The 22,955-nt window shown below is 34.8% G+C and overlaps 5 protein-coding genes across 5 annotated transcripts; 2 read left to right on the forward strand and 3 right to left on the reverse strand.

Moving 5' to 3' along the window:
• The first annotated feature begins 34 nt into the window (after window positions 1–34).
• On the forward strand, window positions 35–1,392 carry LOC145726668 (GPN-loop GTPase 3). Its single transcript, XM_081975878.1, has 7 exons — window positions 35–197; window positions 264–438; window positions 494–556; window positions 613–786; window positions 841–978; window positions 1,033–1,167; window positions 1,219–1,392. The coding sequence occupies exons 1-7, from the start codon at window positions 153–155 to the stop codon at window positions 1,332–1,334; spliced, it is 846 nt and encodes a 281-aa protein (XP_081832004.1). The 5' UTR covers window positions 35–152; the 3' UTR covers window positions 1,335–1,392.
• On the reverse strand, window positions 1,336–11,326 carry kz (putative ATP-dependent RNA helicase kurz). The gene is given in 20 exon segments (XM_081975882.1): window positions 1,336–1,514; window positions 1,573–1,670; window positions 1,726–1,927; window positions 3,439–3,586; window positions 3,639–3,827; window positions 3,884–3,980; window positions 4,042–4,262; window positions 4,317–4,480; window positions 7,199–7,389; window positions 7,448–7,566; window positions 7,621–7,734; window positions 7,786–8,003; window positions 8,059–8,269; window positions 8,329–8,528; window positions 8,531–8,559; window positions 8,612–8,914; window positions 10,124–10,542; window positions 10,544–10,744; window positions 10,804–10,980; window positions 11,091–11,326. Coding segments are annotated over 20 exon segments (3,456 nt in total). The 5' UTR covers window positions 11,166–11,326; the 3' UTR covers window positions 1,336–1,434.
• A 102-nt stretch (window positions 11,327–11,428) lies between these two features.
• LOC145726665 (hsp70-binding protein 1) lies at window positions 11,429–13,572 on the forward strand. The gene is made up of 8 exons (XM_081975873.1): window positions 11,429–11,570; window positions 12,072–12,204; window positions 12,261–12,391; window positions 12,449–12,629; window positions 12,691–12,912; window positions 12,970–13,125; window positions 13,180–13,388; window positions 13,449–13,572. Exons 2-8 carry the CDS (start codon window positions 12,138–12,140, stop codon window positions 13,500–13,502), a joined length of 1,020 nt encoding a protein of 339 aa, XP_081831999.1. The 5' UTR covers window positions 11,429–11,570; window positions 12,072–12,137; the 3' UTR covers window positions 13,503–13,572.
• LOC145726661 (RNA-binding protein 28) lies at window positions 13,463–17,804 on the reverse strand. The gene is given in 6 exon segments (XM_081975867.1): window positions 13,463–14,475; window positions 14,532–14,606; window positions 14,609–14,708; window positions 14,763–14,997; window positions 17,104–17,578; window positions 17,638–17,804. Coding segments are annotated over 6 exon segments (1,716 nt in total). The 5' UTR covers window positions 17,651–17,804; the 3' UTR covers window positions 13,463–13,657.
• Window positions 17,805–18,204: 400 nt separating this feature from the next.
• LOC145726669 (apolipoprotein D-like) lies at window positions 18,205–19,455 on the reverse strand. Its single transcript, XM_081975879.1, has 5 exons — window positions 19,248–19,455; window positions 18,971–19,193; window positions 18,758–18,909; window positions 18,532–18,700; window positions 18,205–18,443 (listed from the first exon to the last, which is right to left on the reverse strand). Exons 1-5 carry the CDS (start codon window positions 19,377–19,379, stop codon window positions 18,298–18,300), a joined length of 822 nt encoding a protein of 273 aa, XP_081832005.1. The 5' UTR covers window positions 19,380–19,455; the 3' UTR covers window positions 18,205–18,297.
• Window positions 19,456–22,955: the final 3,500 nt, after the last annotated feature.

The raw sequence follows: 22,955 nt of genomic DNA on the forward strand, positions 1-22,955 counted from the left end.
TTACGTTAACAGCAAATTGACAATTGACAATACGTTTTGTTTAACATTAACATAACCTCACATTTTTGTATAAACATGTACATAAACACAAGAAATAAATTTATTTTTCTGCTATAAATGTTTTATTGGTTTTCTAAGGTATAGTACCAAAAATGCGTTACGCTCAGTTAGTTGTCGGTCCTGCAGGCTGTGGAAAGGTTGGTATTATTTATTCTTGACTAGAAATTATCTCATCTTTTTAATACAACTGTTTCTTTCACAAGTCTACATACTGCAGTGCAGTAGCACAGTATGGAGCTGATATGCATAGAACAATCGAGGTAGTAAACCTTGATCCTGCTGCTGAACATTTTGACTACACACCACTAGTGGACATCCGAGAGTTGATTCAAGTGCAAGACACCATGGAGGATGATGAACTACATTTTGGTCCAAATGGTACCCTACACAGCCCTAATTTCATAAACCTTGCATCTACTGTTACTTTTTTTAGGGGGTTTGGTGTTTTGCATTGAGTACCTGTTGGAGAATTCCGATTGGTTAAGGGAAAGATTGGGTAAACCACAATCTGCAGAATAATATGGTATTTTAGGTAATTGTTCAAAATTGTAGGGGAGCATGAAAATGATTACATTTTATTTGATTGTCCTGGTCAAATTGAGTTATACACACATTTAACAGCAATGAAGAAGTTGGTAAAACAGTTGCAAGACTGGAATTTTAATGTATGTTCAGTGTTTCTAGTTGATGTACAGTTTATGACTGATGGTGCTAAATTCTTATCAGGTGTGGTCACTTGTTTTTTTAATTTATTTTTTTACTAAAATTGGCAAGTTACAGGAACAATGGCAGCACTGAGTGTTATGGTCAATTTGGAATTACCTCATGTAAATATTTTGTCAAAAATGGACTTGTTAAGTAAAACAGCAAGGAGACGATTGGAAAGGTTCTTGGAACCTGATTGCCATGCAATCTTAGGTTTGAACTTTTTTTATGCATATTTAAAACTAGATTAAAGTGAAATTACGGCAGGAGATGTGGAGTTAAATGGAATGTCCGCATTTAACCTGAAGTACAAAGCCCTTACCGAAACTATTGGAAAAATAATTGAAGATTACTCACTAGTACGATTTATACCTTTAAACCTGAAAAATCATGAAAATATGGGTAAGCTGCAAGCCTCTGCTACAGTTTTATCTAATTTTAAAACTATTTCAGGTGACATCTTAATTACAATAGATAACACAATACAGTATGGTGAGGATCAAGATGTAAAAACTAAAGATTTTGAGGAAGAAGACCCTGATGAAATTCAGGATTTTAGTAAAGAGTAAATTGTTTATGTTTTACAGTGTTTTATTACAACTAAAATTAAAAATTTTATACACATAATATACAAAAATCATTACCTTTAATAATTAGGTTTATTGTTCATCAGTTTAAGGGAGGCCACATTAAACTTATCTCTGCATGGCCTGACTGAGGCACCCAGTTGAGGTACTCAGTTAACAAATCTGAAAAAAATTGATCAATCAATGATAATCAAGACAAAAAAGTTGACAATTCACTTACATTTTGGATCCTTTTTCCACTGTTCTTCCAAACACTGTTTCGAAGTTATCCTCCTATCTAGAAGTGCTTTCAAAAGTGTTTGTGTTCTAGGCTGTAAGCTGTAAATAAAAACAAAGTTTAAAAATCTTAGACCAATATAGTACATGCACATACTTAGCCCATTTTTTCACCATAATTCCAGGCTGGCTTAATAAACTGCTGACATATTTTTCCAGTTTTTTGAAGGGTTTTCCTGCCAACAAAAAGCTAGCAAACCACTTTATGTTGTCAAGTCCTTCTGGATAGGGTACGTCAATTCTTGGCAACGGCCATGCTTGAGTTCCTATCGTTCCTGTTATGGAACAGTGGACTTTTCCTAAAAATGTTTAAATTGGTTATTTGAGATGCAAAGTAGATTAAATTAGGACAAAGTTGCGCAATTTAGAGCCAACTTAAAAACTGCATTAAAGTAAAAAAAATTTGGGAACTTCTGGAGATGTCAAAAAACATAAATTCTGCATAGCTCTTTTTATTTATTCCCTATTTTAATTCTTACAAAATCGCTGGTTTTTAATGTTTATCCTTAAATCCGAAAAAACTTGCTAGTCAACTATGCAATGTAGTTTTTGTTTTATTCCAAAAGTTACAGTTGATCAAAATGTTATCAAAGTTAATAGCCAATTTAATGCAAATAACTAAACCCATCGTAGTTAAAACTATAGTTATTGTTCAGGTGTGTAGTTATTAATGGTCAAAACTATTTACAAAAAAGTTATCCGCATTAAATTGGCTAATGAAACGAACTGTACGGGGTGTCTCAATAAGCCGTGCACGCGGTTGTTTCTCGAAAACTATACATAGTATGGCTACGAAAAAATGTTTTAGTAAATGTGGCCAAGGGAAAATACTGGAAATAATTTTCAGCAATCCACAGCTAGCGGACGTTTCAATACCACTAAAATGAAAAATGTCCAAAATCTCTGAAAATTTAAATGGAAAGGTATAGTAAAAATCTAATAAAAGTAATCCCCTATTCTCTACGAAGAATTTTCCTATTTAACTGTTTTTTCTATCTCTTCAAATAAGGTGTTGGGAGTAGTCCAAAGTTTGCTTTGAAAGAAATGAAATATCTTGAAAACGGCTAATCGTATAGACTTCGTTTTTCCGGAGTTTTTAAGAGCATTTTCTTTCTGTCCTGTAGAGTGTCCCAAAATAAAGTTCCATTTAGTTTTCGGTCGTTTCGATAAAGGGTGTTTTTATAAAAATTGCACTTTCATCTTAGATATCTCGAAAAAATCAAATGCAATGGTCTAGCTTCCTATTACTTATTCCATAAGCAACAACAGATTAGATTATCTATCGTTGTGTGAAAACTGCAGTACCTTATCTCTTGTGTAAAACGAGATGTTATTGAAAAAAACGTGAAGAATAGCCTTTTTACAGTTGTAAACATTACATTATTAATCAAATTAGAATACTATATGTTGCATAGGGTTTACGTTTACGAGGAACAGCCGCGTGCACGGCTTATTGGGACACCCTGTACAACAAACTTGTATCTAATATAAGTGATCTAACAGTAAAATTATTTTAATTTTTCTTAACAAATGACGGGATAAATAGTTTGAAATCGAATTTTGCTTTTCTACTACCTCATACCAAGAGTTAGTTACTCTTGAGGGTTGGAATATTAGAAATACAGATTTTCTTTATCTTATAATGTTAGGGTTATCATTCTAGGCAAACAGTAGACTAAAAAATATTAAACTTGACTTATTTCCATTGATTTTGGAGACATTTCTCTCATGACAATGAGTAACAACTCAATTTACAGCAATTTCCCACTGACAATTTATATGGATTAACAAAACTATAGTTGCAACTTACCAGTTTCTTCATTATAATAAGGTGGTGGATCTGACAAAGGCTCAGATAGATTACACAGCGCTGGGACATATGTGGGCAGCCATTCCGCTTCTATTGCTGTCACCCCCCTCATGTAGATCTTGTTGGTTTCATAAATTTCTTGATAAACCTGTTCAATAATGTGTTGGTAGTATTTGGCAACGCGGTGGGAGTAAACTTACCACAAATTCGGGCAGTGTTTTCCTGAGAACAGAGCCCTGATGCAAATGTACCGGTTCCTCCATGTTATTAGCCCAGTAAGCGTACTTAAACTTGGCTCTGTCCTCTCTGTCTTTGACTTCGTCCAACGTCACCTTCCTTGCTAATTGGTCGCCCATACCGCACAGGAGAATTTGGCGCAGTAATTTAGCCTTTTGGTTTCACTAAATAAATATCTTGAGATGCAAAAAATAATTAAAGAAAATACCTGCGTATCAGAAGGAGGGTCCATTTTTGGATCAACAACCAAGTCGTCATTGGAGAAATTTTTCTTTATTTCTGATGTGAGCTGAAGTCTTAACTTTCTAGAATAAGCAAACAACCTATTGTATCAAGAAATGTTGAAAAGACTAATCAAAATTTTACCGTATTTCTATCACAGCCTTATGCCTCAGCCCACTTCTATCACAAAACTCTTGCAGTTTGCCTTTGCTGTGCTCATATTCAGCAGCTCCAACCGCTCTGAGAAGAACGCCAGCATCTCCCAAAAGAAGAGAGTGTCCGGACCCCGCCCAGCGTTCTCTTAACGTCCTCCACCGATCCCGCACGGCTTTCTGGTCTTCAGCAGAAGTTGTGTGAATTGGAGTCTAAAAAAGTTTATTTAAAACTAAGATATTCCTTAAAACTTTGGAAAGTCAGACCTCTAGTAAAACTTCCTGGACGCTCAACGCGGCTACTAAACAGACAGTATAGGGCAGAAGGTCGAACTGGTGGCTAAGGGCCAGCATTTTACCAAAACGCGGTAAAACTGGGTATTTAGCCACAGCTTGACCTAAAGGCGTCACTTTGTCTTCTTTGATAACACCTAAAAATAATACTTGTTGAAATCTTCTAGAAACTGTTTAGTTAGTTTGTAGTAAAGAACCATTCCAGCTACTAGCAAATATCAAAAGTTTTTACAAAATAAAGAGCTCTGATGACATGAAGAAGTATTTCAAAAAACAAATTTTAGTTGTTCTTCGAAAATCTTAGTTGAATAAATTAATTAGAATAGCCTACTATTGAAAAAAAAACAATTTCTTTGAAAAGCTGCTCATATTGTCACGAATGGAAAATCCATTAATTCAAAAGATGGACTTATTAACTTAAAAACATAAGAATATTCGAGGATTGCGAAATATTAAGCGCACGAGGCAAGGTCGCACCAAGATGCACCGAGTGCATTATATCGGTGATGAGTCAACACCACCTGCTTTGCAGGAATATGAAAAATAGGCGACGAACAATAACAAACGACGTCAGCCGATCAATCGGGTATAAAACACGCCGATTTCAGCAGTATAGAAGAGTGTGAACCAATCGACGGTAGTGCGACCAGCTGAACCAGGAAGTCGAGATGTCGACTCTCCTCGGTCAAGAAGATCAAGTTAAGTAGTCCATTCTCCAGAATTGTTCCAACAAGAAAGTGACCAAGCCCGCCGCCAGAAAATGCTAAGTCCTTAGCTTATGAGTCTATGTAAGTACAATTGTTAAATTGTCAACTTTTAGTGTGTTTACAACCGTATTGTGCATCCATTTGTGTATATCGTATTTAATAGATTTAAGTGTTTAATAGAAAACTCAGTGTTTGATTCCATCCTTGAAACTGAGATCCCGGCGCGACGTTTAACGTCGTGAGTCAGTTTAATTAATGAATCCAGAAGGGCTCATAAATTTAAAACGTGACAATATCAATTTACAAACACCAAAAAATAACACAAATAAATAGATAGCAGTATCCCTAGCCAGCCGTTTCAAATCATTTGACTACGATTACCAACCAAATCGCCATCAGTTTTTAATTTTTTTAATTTGTGTGTGCTCTAAATGTTATATGTTCTTTTAATAACGTTTTATTTAAGTGTAATATCCCCGTGTATGCCTCCAAATGAGTGCATAAAAAACAATGACACGGGATCATAAGAACAGCGTGTAAGTAAATCGTAACAACCCATTGAAATACACATTTAGTTTCAACTCCCTTTTTTTGTAAACCATAGGCGCTGAAGATGCAAAAATAAATTTGCGAAACGTCGGCTACACTGTTGTAGTTTGATTCTACGTAAACCCGATCCAACTCCCAAAAAAGAAAAAGCTACTACATACTATCAAACCGACGATCGTAAACCAAAAATCGCTGCTCAGAATTTTCTGAAAAGTTCCAGAGCCCTCTACAACTGTCTTAAACTCTCCCATAACTGTCATAAATTGCCAAAGGCCTCTAAGACCATTTTGAAAGTTCTATAGAAATGTAAATGCTGTTTAGAAACTTATAAAAATACCACGGGTCTCTACAACTGTCTTAAACCTTTCCAGACTTGTTTTAAATTGTTAGAGGCCTCTAGGATCATTTGAATCTGCAAGAGAACTCTAAGTGCTACTGACATCCTTCTAAAAGGTGTCAGATGCCTATAGAACCTTTGCCAGAGCTCTCTAAATATGACTGAAATTTCGAGAGGCTTCTACAGTCATGTTGTATACAAGTTTAGAGAGTTCTAAGGGCCACCGACATATTAAAAGGCACCCTATAAGTTTTCATTTGACTGTGACATTTTGCACATGACCTGTCTCAAGTTAAAGCATATTTTAGCGTTTCCAATTGTTTAAAATTGCCAGAGGCTCCTAAATACGACTGAAAACCTTCTAAGTTTAATTGTTGGTTTGATAACACCTTACAGGGTGTTCAGAGACAGTGAGTGAAACTAGAAATTGTTTGGACAAGTTGTTTTGTCACTTTAACTGTCTAGACACCGTATATATGATTCTATAGGTCAAGGAACTTAAATCTTTTCAACACATAATATAGGATCATCATCAAGTGACTGATGTGGTCGTACATGCAGCAAAACTCAAAAGGAACTGGGCAGGTCATGTGGCTCGCATGCAAGATGGCAGGTAGACAAAACAATTACTTGGATGGAGACCCAGATCCGATAAACGAAATAGAGGAAGACCACCAACTCGCTGGACAGACGACATTACAAAAATTACAAAAAACTGGATTCGTAGCGCGCAAGACTCAACTAGGGGAGGCCTATGTCCAGCAGTGGACGCAGAGGGCTGATTGATGATGATGATAATAATAGGATCAAAACCTAACTTCTAAAAATGACATAATCAAAGCTACTGCTTGGGATATAGGACGTTAACTGGAAAACGGTCAAAACGTCCCGAGATATGGAATTAAACAACACTTCCCCATGTTCAGCATTAGTTGTTAATTGGGGACTATTTAAAAAAATACCTTTTTTTTTACAAACTTCTGTCTCACCCTGTACAGTACAGTTATAGTGCATCCAAGTCCAAGTTTTTTCCACCAGACAAAAGCCAATAAATTAAGCTTATCGATGGATCAAACCTGATCAAAATCTATTGTTTCATTTTGAAATGGCGCGGTTTTAAAAATGACCCAAAAAATGTCTGTCCTGGTTGAGGTGGAGCGCAGTTTATAACCTGATGTGGACATAAACTTTACATGTTCTCAACTATTAAACTTATCAAAAGTAAATAAAACACAAACATTACAAGACAATGAAGAACTTGCCTAACAATTCAAGACGTTTTTCAGCAGCGGCCAGTTGCAACATATCAGGAGCGGTCGGAAAAGGAAAGTTCATAATTTTGTGCACGTGCATGCATTTCAATTGCAAATACAGATCGTCTACCGGCTTTTGCTGGATCTCGGGAATGCTAAACTCCGGAAATTCATCGTTGTAAACGGCACTAGAATACAATCTACACACAAAAATTCGCATTATAAAAACAGTATGTGTTACTAGATGCAAAAAAATACCTGTAGCAGTGTCCAGGACCGGTACGTCCAGCTCTACCAGCTCTCTGATTGGCAGAAGCCTTACTAGTCCAAGTTACCATTTGTGTAGTCAATCCCGTGACTTTGTCATACAGTTTCACCTGAAGTTATATTAAACTGAAGTGCAGTCAAGATACAAATTTTAACGGTTATACCTTAGCTTTGCCGCTGTCCACGACGTATTTAATGTTAGGAATTGTTAATGAAGTCTCTGCAACATTAGTGCTTACGATACACAAACGACAACCTTCGGGAGGTGGTTGAAAAACCTAAAAACACCGTTATGCTACTCCCTCAACAAGTCTCTAATAAAAACTAACCTTCTGCTGTTTTTGTGTAGGTAACATGGAGTACAAAGGTAAAGTCCACAAAGGTTGTGCATTCTGATACACTGTAGTGTCATCAACGTCATCCTCATCAGAAGAAAAATGATCTGAACCTTCGTCTGAGAAAGTTTCAGTATCATTTTGGACACTGTAATCATCCAAATTGATTTTAGGGACAACTTTCATTTTTCGCTTTTTGATCTTTTTCCTTCCTATACAAATTTAGTACTATTAGTCTGTAAAATAAAATACTCAAGTTCCATTTACTTGTATCAAAATTATCTCCATTATCAGCCTCCTCTTCTTGGTCAGTTTCAATTTTATTATCAATCTGAGAGTCTTTCTTTTTGAAATGTTTTAAAGGAAAAGCCTTCCTAAGTTTTTTCAACAAGTGGTTTACCTCTCTTTGACCAGTTACAAAAATTAATATACCCCCTTCTGGTAAGGTAGTATGAATCTTAACAGCCTTGCTGTAAGCCTAAAATGACTGGCAATTAAACCAACACACAAAAACTACCATTAAAACGTTTTTATTACCGCTTTTAAGTAATTTTCATCTGTCCGTTTATTAAAATGAACAGTAACAGGAAACTGTCTGGCTTCGACATTGATAACAGGCGGAGGTACTTTAAATAGTCTTTTATTGTCCGTAAAATCGGACAATCTTAGAGTGGCGGACATTATGATAAGTTTTAAAGGGTCGCCCTTTTTCTGGCGTAAAGGCACCAAACGTGAAGAAAACCTATCAGAATGTCAGTAAAAACTGACCTGTAAGTAAAAATTGTAAAGCCAAAAGCCAAAAGTGTACAGATTAATTCACCTTTCGTGGGCTTCATCAAGTATAACAACTGAATATTTCTTTAGTAAAAAGTCGCTTTGCATCTCCTTTAAAAGGACTCCATCAGTCATAAACTTGATCCTAGTTTCCTCTGTCACGTTTCCTTCAAAACGTATCAGGTAAGATACTTCTCTGCTGCTTAAATTCATTTCTTGGGCAACTCTTTGAGACATTGAAATGGCGGCTACTCTACGAGGTTCAGTAACGCCAATTTGCCTTTCCCGTGCATAACCGGCTTCGTAAAGAAACTGAGGTATTTGGGTTGTTTTACCGCTACCGTTTCACCTATTATAAAATTTAAGAAATTACCAGCCTTATTTTGCCCAATTTGAAAAGAAAAAAGAGGAATTTAGTATTTTCCTGGGCGATAAAAAGAACTTAATGTGGTTTGTCCACTTGATGTATTGTGACATTTTTAAGCATTTGAATTTAGTAGATTGCATTAAAGCACTTTTGCCCTAAGTGGTGGTCCTAGGAAAATATTTGCGGAAAACTGCCCATAAGGAACTAAAATGCTTAAAGAAATCCAGTTTCAAAATTCAACCAATCATAACTCCGTTATTTTGACAAGTACAAAAAAAACTGTAAGAATAAAAGTTTCAGTGAATTCCATTGTCTACAAGATTGTATTAAGGCACCTTTGCCCTAAGTGGTGGTCCTAGGGAAATATTTGTGGAAAACTGCCCTTAAGGCACTAAAGTGCAAGATCTAGTTTTCAAGAAAAAACCGTATTTCATATTTTAAGAATTTTTCTCTCTTGTCAAGTATACCTATAAGTGTTCTAATGGGGCAGGGACACCCTGTGGATTTCTGATTAAATAAAGAAGTTTGAAGTTACACAAAGAGTTCCAACCTAATTAATTTGCAAAAAAATACAGAATCCTACTCTTAAACTTTCAAACAAAACAAACTTGTAAGGTATAAAACCTAACCAAACACTATTACTGTTATAGGTTACTTAAGAAAGGTCTTCAATTGTTTTTTTTTACTCTAAGCATTTAAGTGCTTGAGATTAAATATTTGAAAAAGCAGTACTACAATGTTAGATGAAGAATACTTGCAGTATAAAATGGCAAAGGAATTTGAGGAATAATCAGGAGAATAAATAAAAAATAACCCCAATTTAATATCACATTAAATAAGTAGGTAATAAATAAATTAATAAACATTTTGCAATTTTTTTAAACATTTTCAGGGTCTATTAAAAAAATGCTGATCACCCTAAGATTCATCATAAAACATTAGAATTCGTTTTTAATAATCACCCTGTAGAACATGGTTTAGACATTTTGAAAATAATATGCACTTTAAAGTGTGATTTTGCTAAAACCATTTTAAGTCTGAAAATCATAAAATTTTAATAAATAGTTTATAAACATTGTTTACTAAATTCATTTTATGAGTACTTACATCTCAGGCTGTTTATAAAAAATAACTTCAACAAGAATTAAAAAAGGAAAATAAGTATTACTTTTATCTCACCTGTAAAATAACTTACCAGCAACAATAATAATTGAATTCTCATTAATAACTTCCATAATTTGTTGTTCTTCTGCCAATATAGGCAATTTCATTCTAGCTGCTTGTATCTCCTCTGTACGTATAACATCAACATACACAGCTGGTTTATTACTAACTGGTGCTGGAGTATCCTTAATTTCAATCACTTCTGGTGGCTTTTCTGTTATAACCACCTCATTATCTCCCTCAACTTTATTATCATCTTCATTTCGTACAGAAGCTTCTTCAATTTTATCTGCTACTTCCAAGACCTCCTCCATTTCAGGAGCTTCATCATTTTCACTTTCAAAACTCTCATCACTATCACTATCAGAATCAAACCCAACCACATTAGGATCTGTGCTACTTTTGGACTTTTTGTTTGGAGCCACTGATGTTAGTTGTAACCTTTTTTTTTCTAGCACCTTTTAAAGGATTTAATATTACTCCCGGTTTAACTTCAGAGTCAACTTTAAGGTTAAATTTATCAGGGTTTGCTTCTTCTAAAAAGTGTTTTCTTAGCCCTTTTGTTTGGATTGATTTAATTGAAGTGAGCTGAGCAAGTTCGTCAGAACTGGCTTGTACTTTTTGTAGAGACTCTAGTAAGTTTGCTCTCTAAAAAGTTATAAAAATTGTACTGTGTTAAAGTCACAGTTAACTAAAGTTATACTTACATTTTCTTTTTTCTTTTTGATTTCCACAACTTTCTCCAATTTCTTTCGTTGCTTCTTTGATAATATTCTAGTAATTTTAAATTTATCATCTTTGATCTTAGTTTTTCTTTTTGCTGATGGTAGAACTAGCTCATTGCTTTCATCATATTTGCCAGGAGCTTTCAAATCTAATTCTATCTGTAAGTCAAAGTGAATGTTATGTACTATCCATCCATGTTACTATCCAGTGAACAGTTTAAATAGAAAACACATTGGATTTAGCAATTTCAAATTTTAAGGCAACTTACCTGTTTGGTTACTGAATTATCTACCACAGCATTTACCACTTGTCTGGCCTTCCAGTTATACCGATTTTTTCCCATTGTTCTGCAGAACTAAAACGTAAAATCAACTGAAAATTAAATTTAAATGAAACTGTTTACCCTGGTCCCTGCCTTTTAACATAACATAACCAAGAAACACATGAGAAAAACAAGGTTATGATGTTCGTGTTTCTTCTTTGTTTAAAAATATCGAAAAAAAGAAGAGTTGACAATGGACGTTTAAAATTACCATTCCGAGAGTAGAACACGGAAGTTGGGTCATTGTAAGTCTCTCTCTAACACAGTGCAACATCAATTAGAAAAACAAAGATACTAAATGTAACCGAGTGCAATCGTTATTGACATCGACAATCTACACTTGTCATGTCATTATTCTAGAATTTCAGCAAAACAACAAACTTTCCTTCTAATCCTTCTAGAACAGAAAAACTCATCTAGAACTAATATTTCAAAGGGTCTTGTGAACAATAACTAACCATGAATTTACTACGACGAGATGCTTTGTCCGCTGTTGCCATCTAAGTGATCAGTCACTTGGTTAGCATAGGTTCACCTAAGCATTTTTTTTTAATAATATTTAAAAAATAACCCTTACAGCATAACCATGTTTTTGATTACTCTATGTGATCGGCCACTAGGTTAGCATAGGTTCACATATTCTCATATTCATTCTTTTTTCAAAACACTTCTACAATTTTTAAGAATGATGTAATATTTGATTTCAGACTACGCGTGCGATTTGGCAACAGCGCAGACGAACTTTCCAAATCAGCTGATCAAATTCCACAAAATGCTTGTAAAATCATGGATTTTTTGAACGATTTTGTGACAAAAATTGTGGATCGTTCGCATTTTTTCTTTTTTATCTGTACTATATAGGACGTAACCTAACCCAAAAAAAAAAATTGACTCAAAATTCGTGGTTAGCTATTCTTCACAAGACCCTATTTCAAATATAAACACATTGCGTGTAAACAGTCATAGTTTTGTCCTAGTGAATTATCCAAAATCATGCCGGGACTTGATGAAAAAAAGCCCACAATTGCTGGAGCAATATGTGCCCCACCAGAGCCTTCAGGTTGATTTATTTTCAATAATTTATCCATACACAGAATCACTTTTAAATTGTTGTAGGTGAAATACAAGTATTGCCGAACCAACCTAGGCAACCCCGCAGTTTACAAGGACTTCTCCAATTTTGCATGGAAGCAACAAAGTCAGAGGATGCCCCACATGAATCTCAGTATATGGCCATGGATGAACAGGTTTGTACTTTGCTTCCACTAATTTTCATTAATAATAACTCATTGTGAACATTACAGAGGAGACAGTGGCTTGAAAATGCAATCAAGTCAATGACTATTGATGTGGTTGAGCTGTTGAGGAAACAAATTGAAATACTAAAGAATGTAGATAAAATTAAGGCAGAAGATGATGTATCTCAGTATGAGGATGCTGTGGACACAATTTTGGAGCATGTGGATCATATTGATGTGGCTTGTGGTGAGTTTTAACCAAAAATAATCATCATTTCTGCCACTCTCACTTATTTTTTTTAAATAAGATTTCCATAAAATTGGTGGTTTTATGGTGCTCTACCCTTGTTTAAAATCACCTCATCCAAAAATAAGGGCTGCTGGTTGTGAATTGTTGGCAGTGCTTTGTCAACATAACCCCTATTGCCAACAAGTGGTTTTGGACAATGAGTTTGTCCCTAAATTGTTAAGTTTACTAGAAAAGGATGAGGACAATCAGGTTGCAGTTAAAGCTTTGTATGCTTTAAGTGGTATGTCTGTGGGTGTGTGATTAGTTCAACATTTTTATTGGGCTTGTTAACTTGCAGCAATTGTTAGACATAGTGAAGAAGGGTTCAGTCAGTTCATCCACTATAATGGACCTGTAATATTGCTCAAAGCTCTTGATAGGGGCGATGATAAACTTATAACCAAGTCAACGTTCCTCTTGGATAGTTTATGTCAATCCCAGCCTGATTTTAAAAGTAAAATTTGGTATTTTTTCCTTCTAAATAAATAGATAACTAATATTTTTATAGGCCGTTTGGTATTCCTGGAGTTTGTTCCAGTTCTAATTAGACTTTTATCAAAAAGCAGACAGCCAAGTCATGAACATGTATTGGCATTATTAGCCAGTATAATTGAGGATAATAATACTGCAATAGCTGAGTGCAGAAATCCCAGACACAACCTACATCAAGTTTTAAAGGAGTACATTAATAATAATGCAGATAAACCTGAGTGTTTGGTGAGTTTGTAACTCATTGTTGTGTGTGTTTATATAGCTCATAATTGTGGTGCATTTCAGGAAGAAGTGCAACATTGCAGAAGAATATTATATTTGGTGTTTGGACTTAATTAAGTTTATTACTGTATTTATTTAGATTTGTTAATTTGCTACTGTTTTGTAATATATGTTCCACAAATTTTGATTTTTGTAGTAACCATCAATTTAATCCATTATTGTAAACATAATATACAAAAAAATAAACATTTAGGTACTTACTAATTACTAACTTAATCCTGGTACCATTTTGACTTTTTAGAAACTTGAAGGGCTTCACCTAATCTTTTTTTATAGCTGGAAACCATTTTGGAAAAGTTATCATCCTCTCCTTTTCCACGGCCCAACTTCTGCTTGGGTTGTTTAATAAAGTCTTTCTTTTTCTCACTTAAACTCTTCTTAGCCATTTTCTTCTGTCTCTTTTCTTTTTTCAGTGTTTGATAATGTAATTTAGCTTGTTCAGTCAGCTTATACCTGCTCCTCATTTTCTGCACTGTCCCCGCTTTTGCTGTGATTCCTGTGAAACTTTCAGGATCTTCCTCAATTGGTACTTCATTTGTATTCCCAACCACCTCATTTTTGTAGTCCTTTGATTTAGGGTTTTTAACTCTGGATTTTTCTTGTCTTCTTATTTTAGCTTTTAATGCTGTTTTACTCTCTATACTGAAGCATATAATTGGTCTTTGAGCCTTGGAAAACACATTGGGGTTGTTATTTAGTGATCTTAAGGCAGCCAGAGCACTTTCATGTGTGCCGAAAGTCACAAACCCAAATCTTTTTGATTGGCCTACTCCTTTATGATCAAGTTGCCGTAAGTCGCGCATTACACGAGCTTCTTTAATTACAGCCCCTTTACCACCATGTTTTTGGAAAAGTGACCTAAGTTTTGCGTCGTCCCACGTTGCTGGGAGATTGTGTACAACCAAACGATCTCTTGCCACAAATGTGTTGAGGTTTCGCAGCATTTGTGTTTTGTACTGTTCAATTTGTAGCCTTTTAGCCATGTCACTTGCTGATACTCCCTCGGCTGCTTTGGTTCCAGCCAGTATAACTGTCAAATCAATTAAATTACAAGCTGTAGAGTAAAAAATAAAATACTTGGCATACCTCCTTCCTTTACTAGATACAGGTTTCTTGAATCTTTAGATTTGCCTTTTAGTTCTTTGTTCAGTTGTTCTTTATTTTTAAATCGTTACGGTCAATGGCAGGGTGGCAATCCAACACATTGCCTAATAGAGTTAGTTCAGTGCCTGCTTGTAGTGGCTTTTCAGCGTCTTCTTTGTTCTTCAAACACCAAATAATTGAAGGAATAATATAAATCAGGAAAAAATTACTTACGACAAACTTAACAAAAGCAGTGCCCTTTGAATGCTCAGTCAATCTGTCCATGCAAATTAAGGCATAGTAAACAGGGCCAAATTGCAGCATACACTGCTTTAAATCTTCGCTGGTTGCGTGAAAAGGTACATTTTTAATAAAAACTGTTTTTCCCTCATTTACATCATGAGATTCAAAAGATTTCTTGTCAGTTTTTACTTCTGAAGTAACAGATGTTACATCATCTTCACTTGTCCTAAAACATTGAACTAAAAAACATTGACTCTGATATACACTACAACCTTTCAATTAAAAAAAACTTTGATGAATTAATGAATTAGCTAATATTTTAAATTCTATCTAATCTGCCTAACCTAGCCGTGCCAAGATGTTAATACAGAGTAAAAAAAAATACTATGTGACTATAATAAATGGTGTCATCTTTAAAAATACTTATAATTAGAGTCCGGATTAAAAATCACTAAAATCGTGAAAAAAAGCGCTTAAAAATTGAATTAATTTTTCTCAAAAAAGCATAAAACTAAAATCTGTAAAATTTTTCATGAAGCTTCTAAACTATAGTTGAAGAGCATTTGGAATCTTTTAGACTGTTCTAAAAACTTTTCGAAGCTTTTAGACCGTTTTGAAAAACTTCTGATGGCTTTAGAAACATTTTGAAGTTTCTGTAGTGTTTTGAATTCTTTTTAGATTTCTTTAGGAACATTGAAGGTTCTGGAATGCTTTTAAGACATTTGAAACCTTGTAGAAGGTTCTAGAAACTTTTGGAACCTTTTAAACTGCTCCAAAAGCATACTGAAACTTTTAGACTGTCTTGAATTGATTTGAGAGCTTCTAGACTAGATGAAAAGCGTTTGGATGCTTTTAGACTGCTCTAAAATTAGTTCAAAAATTGAACACCCTGTACCTTGGTTATTTTTGGGAGTCCAGGGAGGTTTAACCACTCAAAAGAAACATATTGAATTTCTCTTTTCAGTGGTGTAGAGCAAAAAATTCTATCTAAAAAATTGTGTACAGGGTGAGCAAAAATAATGACCCATTAACAATTTCGTGCACACTCTGTATTGAGGTTCAAACCTTACATAGTTTGGTTTAGTGATTCATTAACAACAAAATTTTGCATTCTTGTAGTTTTTATGTACATCTAACCGTTCAGTATAGTAGGCCAGGAAAAACCTTCATTTGGACAAAATTTCAGTACATTTTCCCAAAAAATCGCAAATAACTTGATTATTTAAAATGTTCCCTATAGACACATTAAATGATCCTAAGTAGCTAATGATTGGATCTATCACGTGACGTTGAGCGGGCACCGATAACTTGCCCCGTCTGCCCGCTAGAGGGCGTCATACTTGATTACCTTTTCTCGAACATTTTTCTAAATATCTCGAAAACGGCTTGAGTTAGCAGTGTGAAATTTTTTTCATGTATGCCTCTCAAAGAGACGCAACTTTCATTAAATATAACATTTTACTGTACAACTTACCCGTCGACCTTGAAAAATAAAATACTAGATTTTTGACATTTTTAAAAGAATTTTGAAAATTGTCTATAGCTGCCTTAGGTAGTTAAGGTTAATTGTAGAAATGTGACGTAAAGTGTCATTTGTAAAAATATAATTTTTAAGGGTGCCATGTCTTGAAAACTGTAAAAAATTTCCTAATTTCAAAGTCAGTCACAAAATGACGGCAGTTACAGCAAAACAGACACCAGATTTGTGTTGAGCATTTGAAAAGTGTTTACAGTTTAAGAGCACTGAGGTTCTCGACTGCTTTTAAGACATTTGAAAGCTTGTAGAATGTTCTAGAAACTTTTGGAAAACAAGCTAAACTGCTCTAGAAGCATACAGAAGCTTCTAGACTGATTTCAAATTGTTTGAGAGCTTCTATAGATAAGTTGAAAAATATATAATAATTTGAAAACTTTTGGAAGCTTCAACACTGTTTTGTAAGATTTTTAAAGACATTTTGGAACTTATTTAGTGTTTTGGAATGTTTTTACATTTTTCTAGACTACTTTGAAGCATTTGGAAATTATTTGGTCAGTTTAAATTTGTCAATTAATATTTTCCAACAGATAATTGGTATGTTTTTGTCTCTCAGAAGCCTTAGCATAAAAAACTAAATATTAAGCACAAAAATAAGAAAAAAGCAAAAAAAAATCATGAAAAAAAAGTGCCAAATGATGTGTTTTTGCCTAAATCATTCACATTAGATAGATATCAAAAGTTGGCTGTTTTTATTTATGAAAAGCAAAACTCTTAGAAATCTGGACTCTACTTATAACTTACTACTGAAGTAATTCTTCTATATTCTATGTGTAAAATTGCTAAAAGGGTTCTTACTTGGATGAATTTTGTGGGTTTTCTTCTTCTGAATCTGAGTTGTCCTCCCCATCTATAACTTCCACTGGTTCATCTTTAACCTCATCAACAGACTCTTCTTTGACTTCAGGTTTAACAACCACCTTATTCTCTTTCACATACTTATCCTTGGCCTTTGCAAACTCCACAGTTAAGTTCCTCCCCATAAAAGGTTGATTATGAGTGTGATGTTTTGCCTTCTGAGCAAACTGCACTAATTTATACTGGATAAAGGCGCAGCCCACAAGTTTACCGTCAGGCCTTTTTAATAAATCCACACTCTCTACACTTCCATACTGTTCAAAATGTTTGCGAACATCATCTTCAGTGACTTTAAATGGAAGGTTTTTCACTATTAAACGAGCGCGTTTTTCCTTTAGTAGCTGTTTTGAGAGTTTCCTACTGTTAAAACGCTTTTTCTTGAACTTCTTACCCTTTATTCCGGGCTTTGCTGACTCTGGAAAGTGACAAATTCATTGAAACAAGTTTGAAGCACATGGGTACTACAAGATTTACCTATGTTTGCCATATCCGAAGATGTCAATCACTACACACAATAAAAAAGGAAAACTTGAAAATTGTTTAAACTTGTATTATATTAGAAATACCAAAAATATAGCTAAAATTAGTAAAATTCTATGATTGATGGTTCTAGAATGGAAAATGCGAAAACAGAAACAGAACTCACAGAAGTAGGGTTAGGTTAGTTTTTTGTTTTCAGAATTCTGGGTTTTGCCATCTGTCAAAATGCTAGAGGTAAGTTAAATATGAGGTTAACCGTCCAACAAATGACGTCATGCTGAAATGGATATAGCATATAGTTTTGGTAATAGCTGTTATGTAGTCATTTATTTCATACGACTCTAACTGGACAAAACATTCTAGGTTTATAAACAAAAGTGTGTCATATAAAGTTTGTAACAAACAATTTATAATCTTCAGCTGACCCGTTATTCACTGTTCTGGCATGCCATTTCCTGCGATTACTTTCCGAAAAGGGCAAACTGCAAACAATAGGAGCAACAGTCACTAAATAAATTATATTTACCACACTACATAGTTTTGTGACTAATAAGAAATGAATTTTTCTAAAAAATGTCTTTTATTTTTAGGAAAAATGTTTATAGAAAATCAACAATTGAGCACAAAATTAAATTAAATACATATTCGCAATGTTTAGGGAAGCCATTCAGCTTCAGGCTCTAATTTTTTGAGAGCGGCCGGAACGACCGTGCGTGCTTCATCAGTAGCATCGTATGCCTTATCGGTCACTTTATTGTAAACTTGTTTGGTCTTTCCTGCTATGTATTCGACGCCATCTCCTGTTAAAATTAATTTAGTTTATACATATAGTACACATTCAGATATTTTAAAAATTTAGTCTAAATGAGATTGTTATTTATGTCTTACCAATTTTTTCGCCGGCTTTTCTGATCACTTCAGCCGCTGATTTAGCTGAAATAGTCTCGTCATCAATATTGAAATTGTAACCTTGTTGCAAATCCCTGGGACAGTCTTTCTGGCTGATTATTGAAAGTTCAAAGGGATCTATTTGGGAATTTGCCAGCCTTGACCTGATCTGTACGAAACTTGTTTCATTAATTTTATTATTTACAACATTTTTAATGGATACAACCTTATCAACATACATTTTGTCCAAAGTCCTTGTTCTTGACAAAATTGTAGCTGATTGTCTATTGGCAAAAGTCAATTTTTGGCAAGTGAATATTGCTGCATATGTATCATAATCTGTCATGAATACGGTAAACGATGATGATCCAGCAACACCTACAAAAGTCACAACAAATATCAAAGTTGGATAAAAACATAACTCTGAAGTAGGACTCACTTAAAGGAAATTTCACATTCATTCTTGCGGGTATCGCACTGTCAGGTACTTTAAGGGTACCAGTGTAATGGTAACCGTGTTTTAAAGGTGTTAGAGCCAAAAAAAAATGTTGACTGACTTCCTCTATTTTGTATTCACCCGGTTCATCCGTTTTCGTTATGTTGTAGATGATGCAGGAGCTTGCTGTGCTTGTTTTTTCAATTACATACCAAATACCCAACATCTAGATCAAAAATAATGTTGTTATATTGATATTCCTTTAGTACTTATCCTTTACCTTGTTCATATTAAAATCAGCTTGGGGTTCAATAGCTGGACAAGCCCCTAAATGATACGAGTGCATGGTTACATCTCTAACAACCATTAATAGCAGCAAACAAGAAAAAATAAAAACTGGTTTAACACCCATTATCAATAAATTACAATCGCTATACACAACCACTTAAACCTCAGAGTGACAAAGAACTAAACTGTCTTGAACCCAACTGAGCATAAATATACTCGTTAACAAGATACGCGACGTCACCAGGGGTCATGAAAAGCAAATTACTTAAGTTAATTATGAACATTGGTGAGTCAGCGGTCAGCCAATGGTGGTTTTAATTCAATAATGTAGTACACAATGAAAAAGACAATGATTCAGTGTGTTTTGACGATTTTAAACGTTATCTAGATACGGATCACTTCGAAGAATTTCTAGTAAATGCATGATAGGAGGTCGTTATAAGACTTCAAAAGGAGATAGTGGGAAAACCATAAAAAGGTTTCTGAGAAATTATGCACGCTTAAGACAAAGTTCGACTTGCAGAAAATCATCGATATATTTGGTACAACATTGAAATAACTTTAAAAAAATTAGCAGGATTATTATTGATAAGCTCAAAATATACACTGCGCATTCAATTTATAACAATTAAGATATCAAGGGCATTATAATTCTTATAATGCCTGTGGTGTCTTCAATGTTTAATGTCCGACTTTTATTCTGTAGATATGTATTTAAAAAATGGTCAGAGGGCATTAGAAAAAATAATACCCTACTCTTCTTCTTCTTCTCAGCCCGTATTTATCCACTCCTGGATGTAGGCCTCTTCCAAATCCCTCCACGCCTTTCTATTTCGAGCAGTCCGGGTCCAATTCCTTCCAACAACATTCTGGATATCGTCTCGCCATCGTTTCTGGGGCCTACCAATGCTCCCCGTTTGGTCTCTCTTGGGCGCCAAACTAGTATCCTATGTGCCCACCTGTAGTCGTCCTGCCTTGCCACATGACCAGCCCATCTCCATTTCAGTTGTGCCACAAGCTTTAGAACATCTGTCACTTTAGTTCTACGAATTTTATCGTTGCGGATTCTATCCCTTAAGCTTGGTTCACATGAATCCGGAACATTCGCGGAATGCGGACAGCGGAAAATCGTTCAACCAATCAGCGTTCTTCCGTAAGCGTTCTGTCCGTCTATCCGGACCGGATTGCATATTTTGATATTTTCCGCGCGTAAACGTCGTAATCATGACATTCATGACAGGGACAGAAACCAAAACAGAAACAGCAAAGCAAATATGTCCGTGGAGATGAACGAAAACGATTTTAACACTACGCTAATTGATTTTGTCCAAAGTTACCCCATTTTGTGGGATTCTAAGCACCCTCAGCACAAGGATAATAATGCCTTGAAGAAGGCTTGGCTTCAGATTGCCAATCGAATGAAAACAATAGGTATTCGGTACAGTCAGAGAGAAAAGCGCTGTCAAAGTTTGAACTGACAGAAACACAGTTTGAAAAAAGAGTCAGCAACAAAATCGTCTGTTAAACTCACTTGGAGTGAGAAAATGACAGTTTTAAGCACATTTTTGGAATCTTCATTAAATTTCCTATCCTATAGTCTAAAAAAACACTAAAAAATCAAGTATAGTCAGTTAGAAAAACAGGGTCAAAATTTGAACTGCTAGAAACACAGTTTGAAAGGACAGTAAAGGACAAAATCGCCAGTAAAACCCACTTGTAGTGTGAAAATGACAGTTTTAAACACATTTTTGGAATCCTTATTAAATTTCCTATCCAATAGTCTAAAAAAACACTAAAAAATCGAGTATAGTCAGTTAGAAAAACAGTGTCAAAATTTGAACTGCTAGAAACACAGTTTGAAAGGACAGTAAAGGACAAAATCGCCAGTAAAACCCACTTGTAGTATGAAAATGACAGTTTTAAGCACATTTTTGGAATCCTCGTTAAATTTCCTATTCAGTTACTTGGAAAAACCGTATAAAATGTGGTACAGTCTGGGAGAAAAGCAGTGTCAAATTTTGAACTAAAAGAAACACAGTTTGGAAGGACAGTCAGGGACAAAATCGCTGGTGAAACCCACTTGTAGTAAGAAAATGTTTGATTTAAGTACATTTTTGGAATCCTCAGTAAATTTCCTATTCAATAGCCAAAAAAAAAAACAAAAAACATATCGGTACAGTCATGGTGAAAAATAGTGTCAAAGTTTGAATTGTTAGAAACAAATCGCCTGTAAAACCCACTTGTATTAACACTATTCCGTCAACCATTCCGCAACTGTGTCACTCGTCACATGTGAACGACAAGTAGTTTTCCGTGCGTAAAATGCATTCATTCCGCACCCCGCGCTCCGTTATAATTCCTGATACATGAGAACCGAGCTTTAGAGTGATTCCTATCATAGCCCTCTCCATTGCTCGTTGGGTGGTTTGCAGTTTATTGGCAAATTCGCAGGTATAATTGCCATTGTCTCTAGTCCATATGTGAGAACCGGCATCACGCAGGCATCAAACACTCTCCTTTTCAAATTTATAGGAAATTCATTAGATTTAAGGATAAATCCTAGTCTGCCAAAGGCTGCCCAGGAGATGCCTATTCTTCTTGTGATTTCAGAAGATTGATTTTCTTTGCCAAGTTGAATTTTGTCGTTAACGGTCACCTGGATCTCTTCTGTACTCATGATCTCTGTTTTGTTCAAGTTCATTTCAAGTCCAATCTGCAGCGAAGCTCCCGAAACATGTCTTTCAGCTCTTCACCTGTGCTGGCAACGACCACAATATCGTCGGCAAATCGTAAATGGTTTGGACGCACTCCATCGTTATTAATCCCGTTTTCTTTTCCAGTCAAGTTTTTTGAAGACATCCTCCAGGGCAAGGATAAAAAGTTTTGGTGAGAGAGTGTAGATTTCACTGAACGACTTCTCATTTATTTGGTCAAACCAGAGGTTACTCAAGTTGTTACAGATAAAATTAGTAAAATGTGCAAAACAAAATTATTTGGCTGAAATCTGTGCTTTTGGCAAATGTCCTAAGCTTAAACGGTTTTGGTGTGAATCTACCACTTTTGGACCATATCAATAACTTTTGAATTTTTAAAATTATACTTACCCGTAGGAAAGAAATAAGTTCTTCTAAAATTACGTTCAACTTTTGTTCGATGAATCAAAAATGCAGAAGGTGGAGGTAGAATGATTTTCAAACTAGCAAAATGTTTGCTTTTTCCACACTTCATTATACCTCACTCGATGGATTTTGTCGTTAATTTCTTCTGCTATATCTTGTTGAAACAAAAGATTCTCTTGAACCTACAAAAGTTTATTGCCTTTATACCTGTGATATGTATTATTTATGAAAATATTAAATATGGTACTTACAGTATGTAAAATTATGTGAACTTTATTAACAGTTGTAGCTTATTAACATTTGGTCAATGAGCATATCTTTTAACATTGGAGACCGCACAATTCAGCATAATTACTATGGAATAATGGGAAATGTTGATGATTTTTGGATAGTAAGATAAAGATAATTTTTATTTATTTTAGAGTGTCATACCTCCTATAACCAGATTGAGAACAAAACGGTTTGCACGTTTCTATCTTAGCTATTTATTGTAATATTTGGAAAGTGTAAAAAATCAAAACTGCATGTCTGTAGTATTTTTTAATAACCGAATTTAACGGAGCTCAGACACTACTCATAGA

Source organism: Ips typographus, linkage group LG3 (genome assembly GCF_016097725.1).
Source record: "Ips typographus isolate SLU linkage group LG3, UJ_Ityp_2.0, whole genome shotgun sequence".
Taxonomy (NCBI): Eukaryota; Metazoa; Arthropoda; class Insecta; order Coleoptera; family Curculionidae; genus Ips; species Ips typographus.

What these genes read in the sequence shown, in the direction of transcription:
- LOC145726668 (XM_081975878.1), top strand. Translation starts at nt 153, where the DNA reads ATGCGTTACGCTCAGTTAGTTGTCGGTCCTGCAGGCTGTGGAAAG. An exon ending in GTCCTGCAGGCTGTGGAAAG is followed by an intron (nt 198 to 263) that starts GTTGGTATTATT and finishes TTCTTTCACAAG; the next exon opens with TCTACATACTGCAGTGCAGT. An exon ending in TGATTGCCATGCAATCTTAG is followed by an intron (nt 979 to 1,032) that starts GTTTGAACTTTT and finishes AAATTACGGCAG; the next exon opens with GAGATGTGGAGTTAAATGGA.
- LOC145726665 (XM_081975873.1), top strand. Translation starts at nt 12,138, where the DNA reads ATGCCGGGACTTGATGAAAAAAAGCCCACAATTGCTGGAGCAATATGT. An exon ending in TGCCCCACCAGAGCCTTCAG is followed by an intron (nt 12,205 to 12,260) that starts GTTGATTTATTT and finishes AAATTGTTGTAG; the next exon opens with GTGAAATACAAGTATTGCCG. An exon ending in CAGATAAACCTGAGTGTTTG is followed by an intron (nt 13,389 to 13,448) that starts GTGAGTTTGTAA and finishes GGTGCATTTCAG; the next exon opens with GAAGAAGTGCAACATTGCAG.
- LOC145726669 (XM_081975879.1), bottom strand. Translation starts at nt 19,379, where the DNA reads ATGGGTGTTAAACCAGTTTTTATTTTTTCTTGTTTGCTGCTATTAATG. An exon ending in ACAAAATGTATGTTGATAAG is followed by an intron (nt 18,701 to 18,757) that starts GTTGTATCCATT and finishes AGTTTCGTACAG; the next exon opens with ATCAGGTCAAGGCTGGCAAA. An exon ending in AAAAGCCGGCGAAAAAATTG is followed by an intron (nt 18,444 to 18,531) that starts GTAAGACATAAA and finishes TAATTTTAACAG; the next exon opens with GAGATGGCGTCGAATACATA.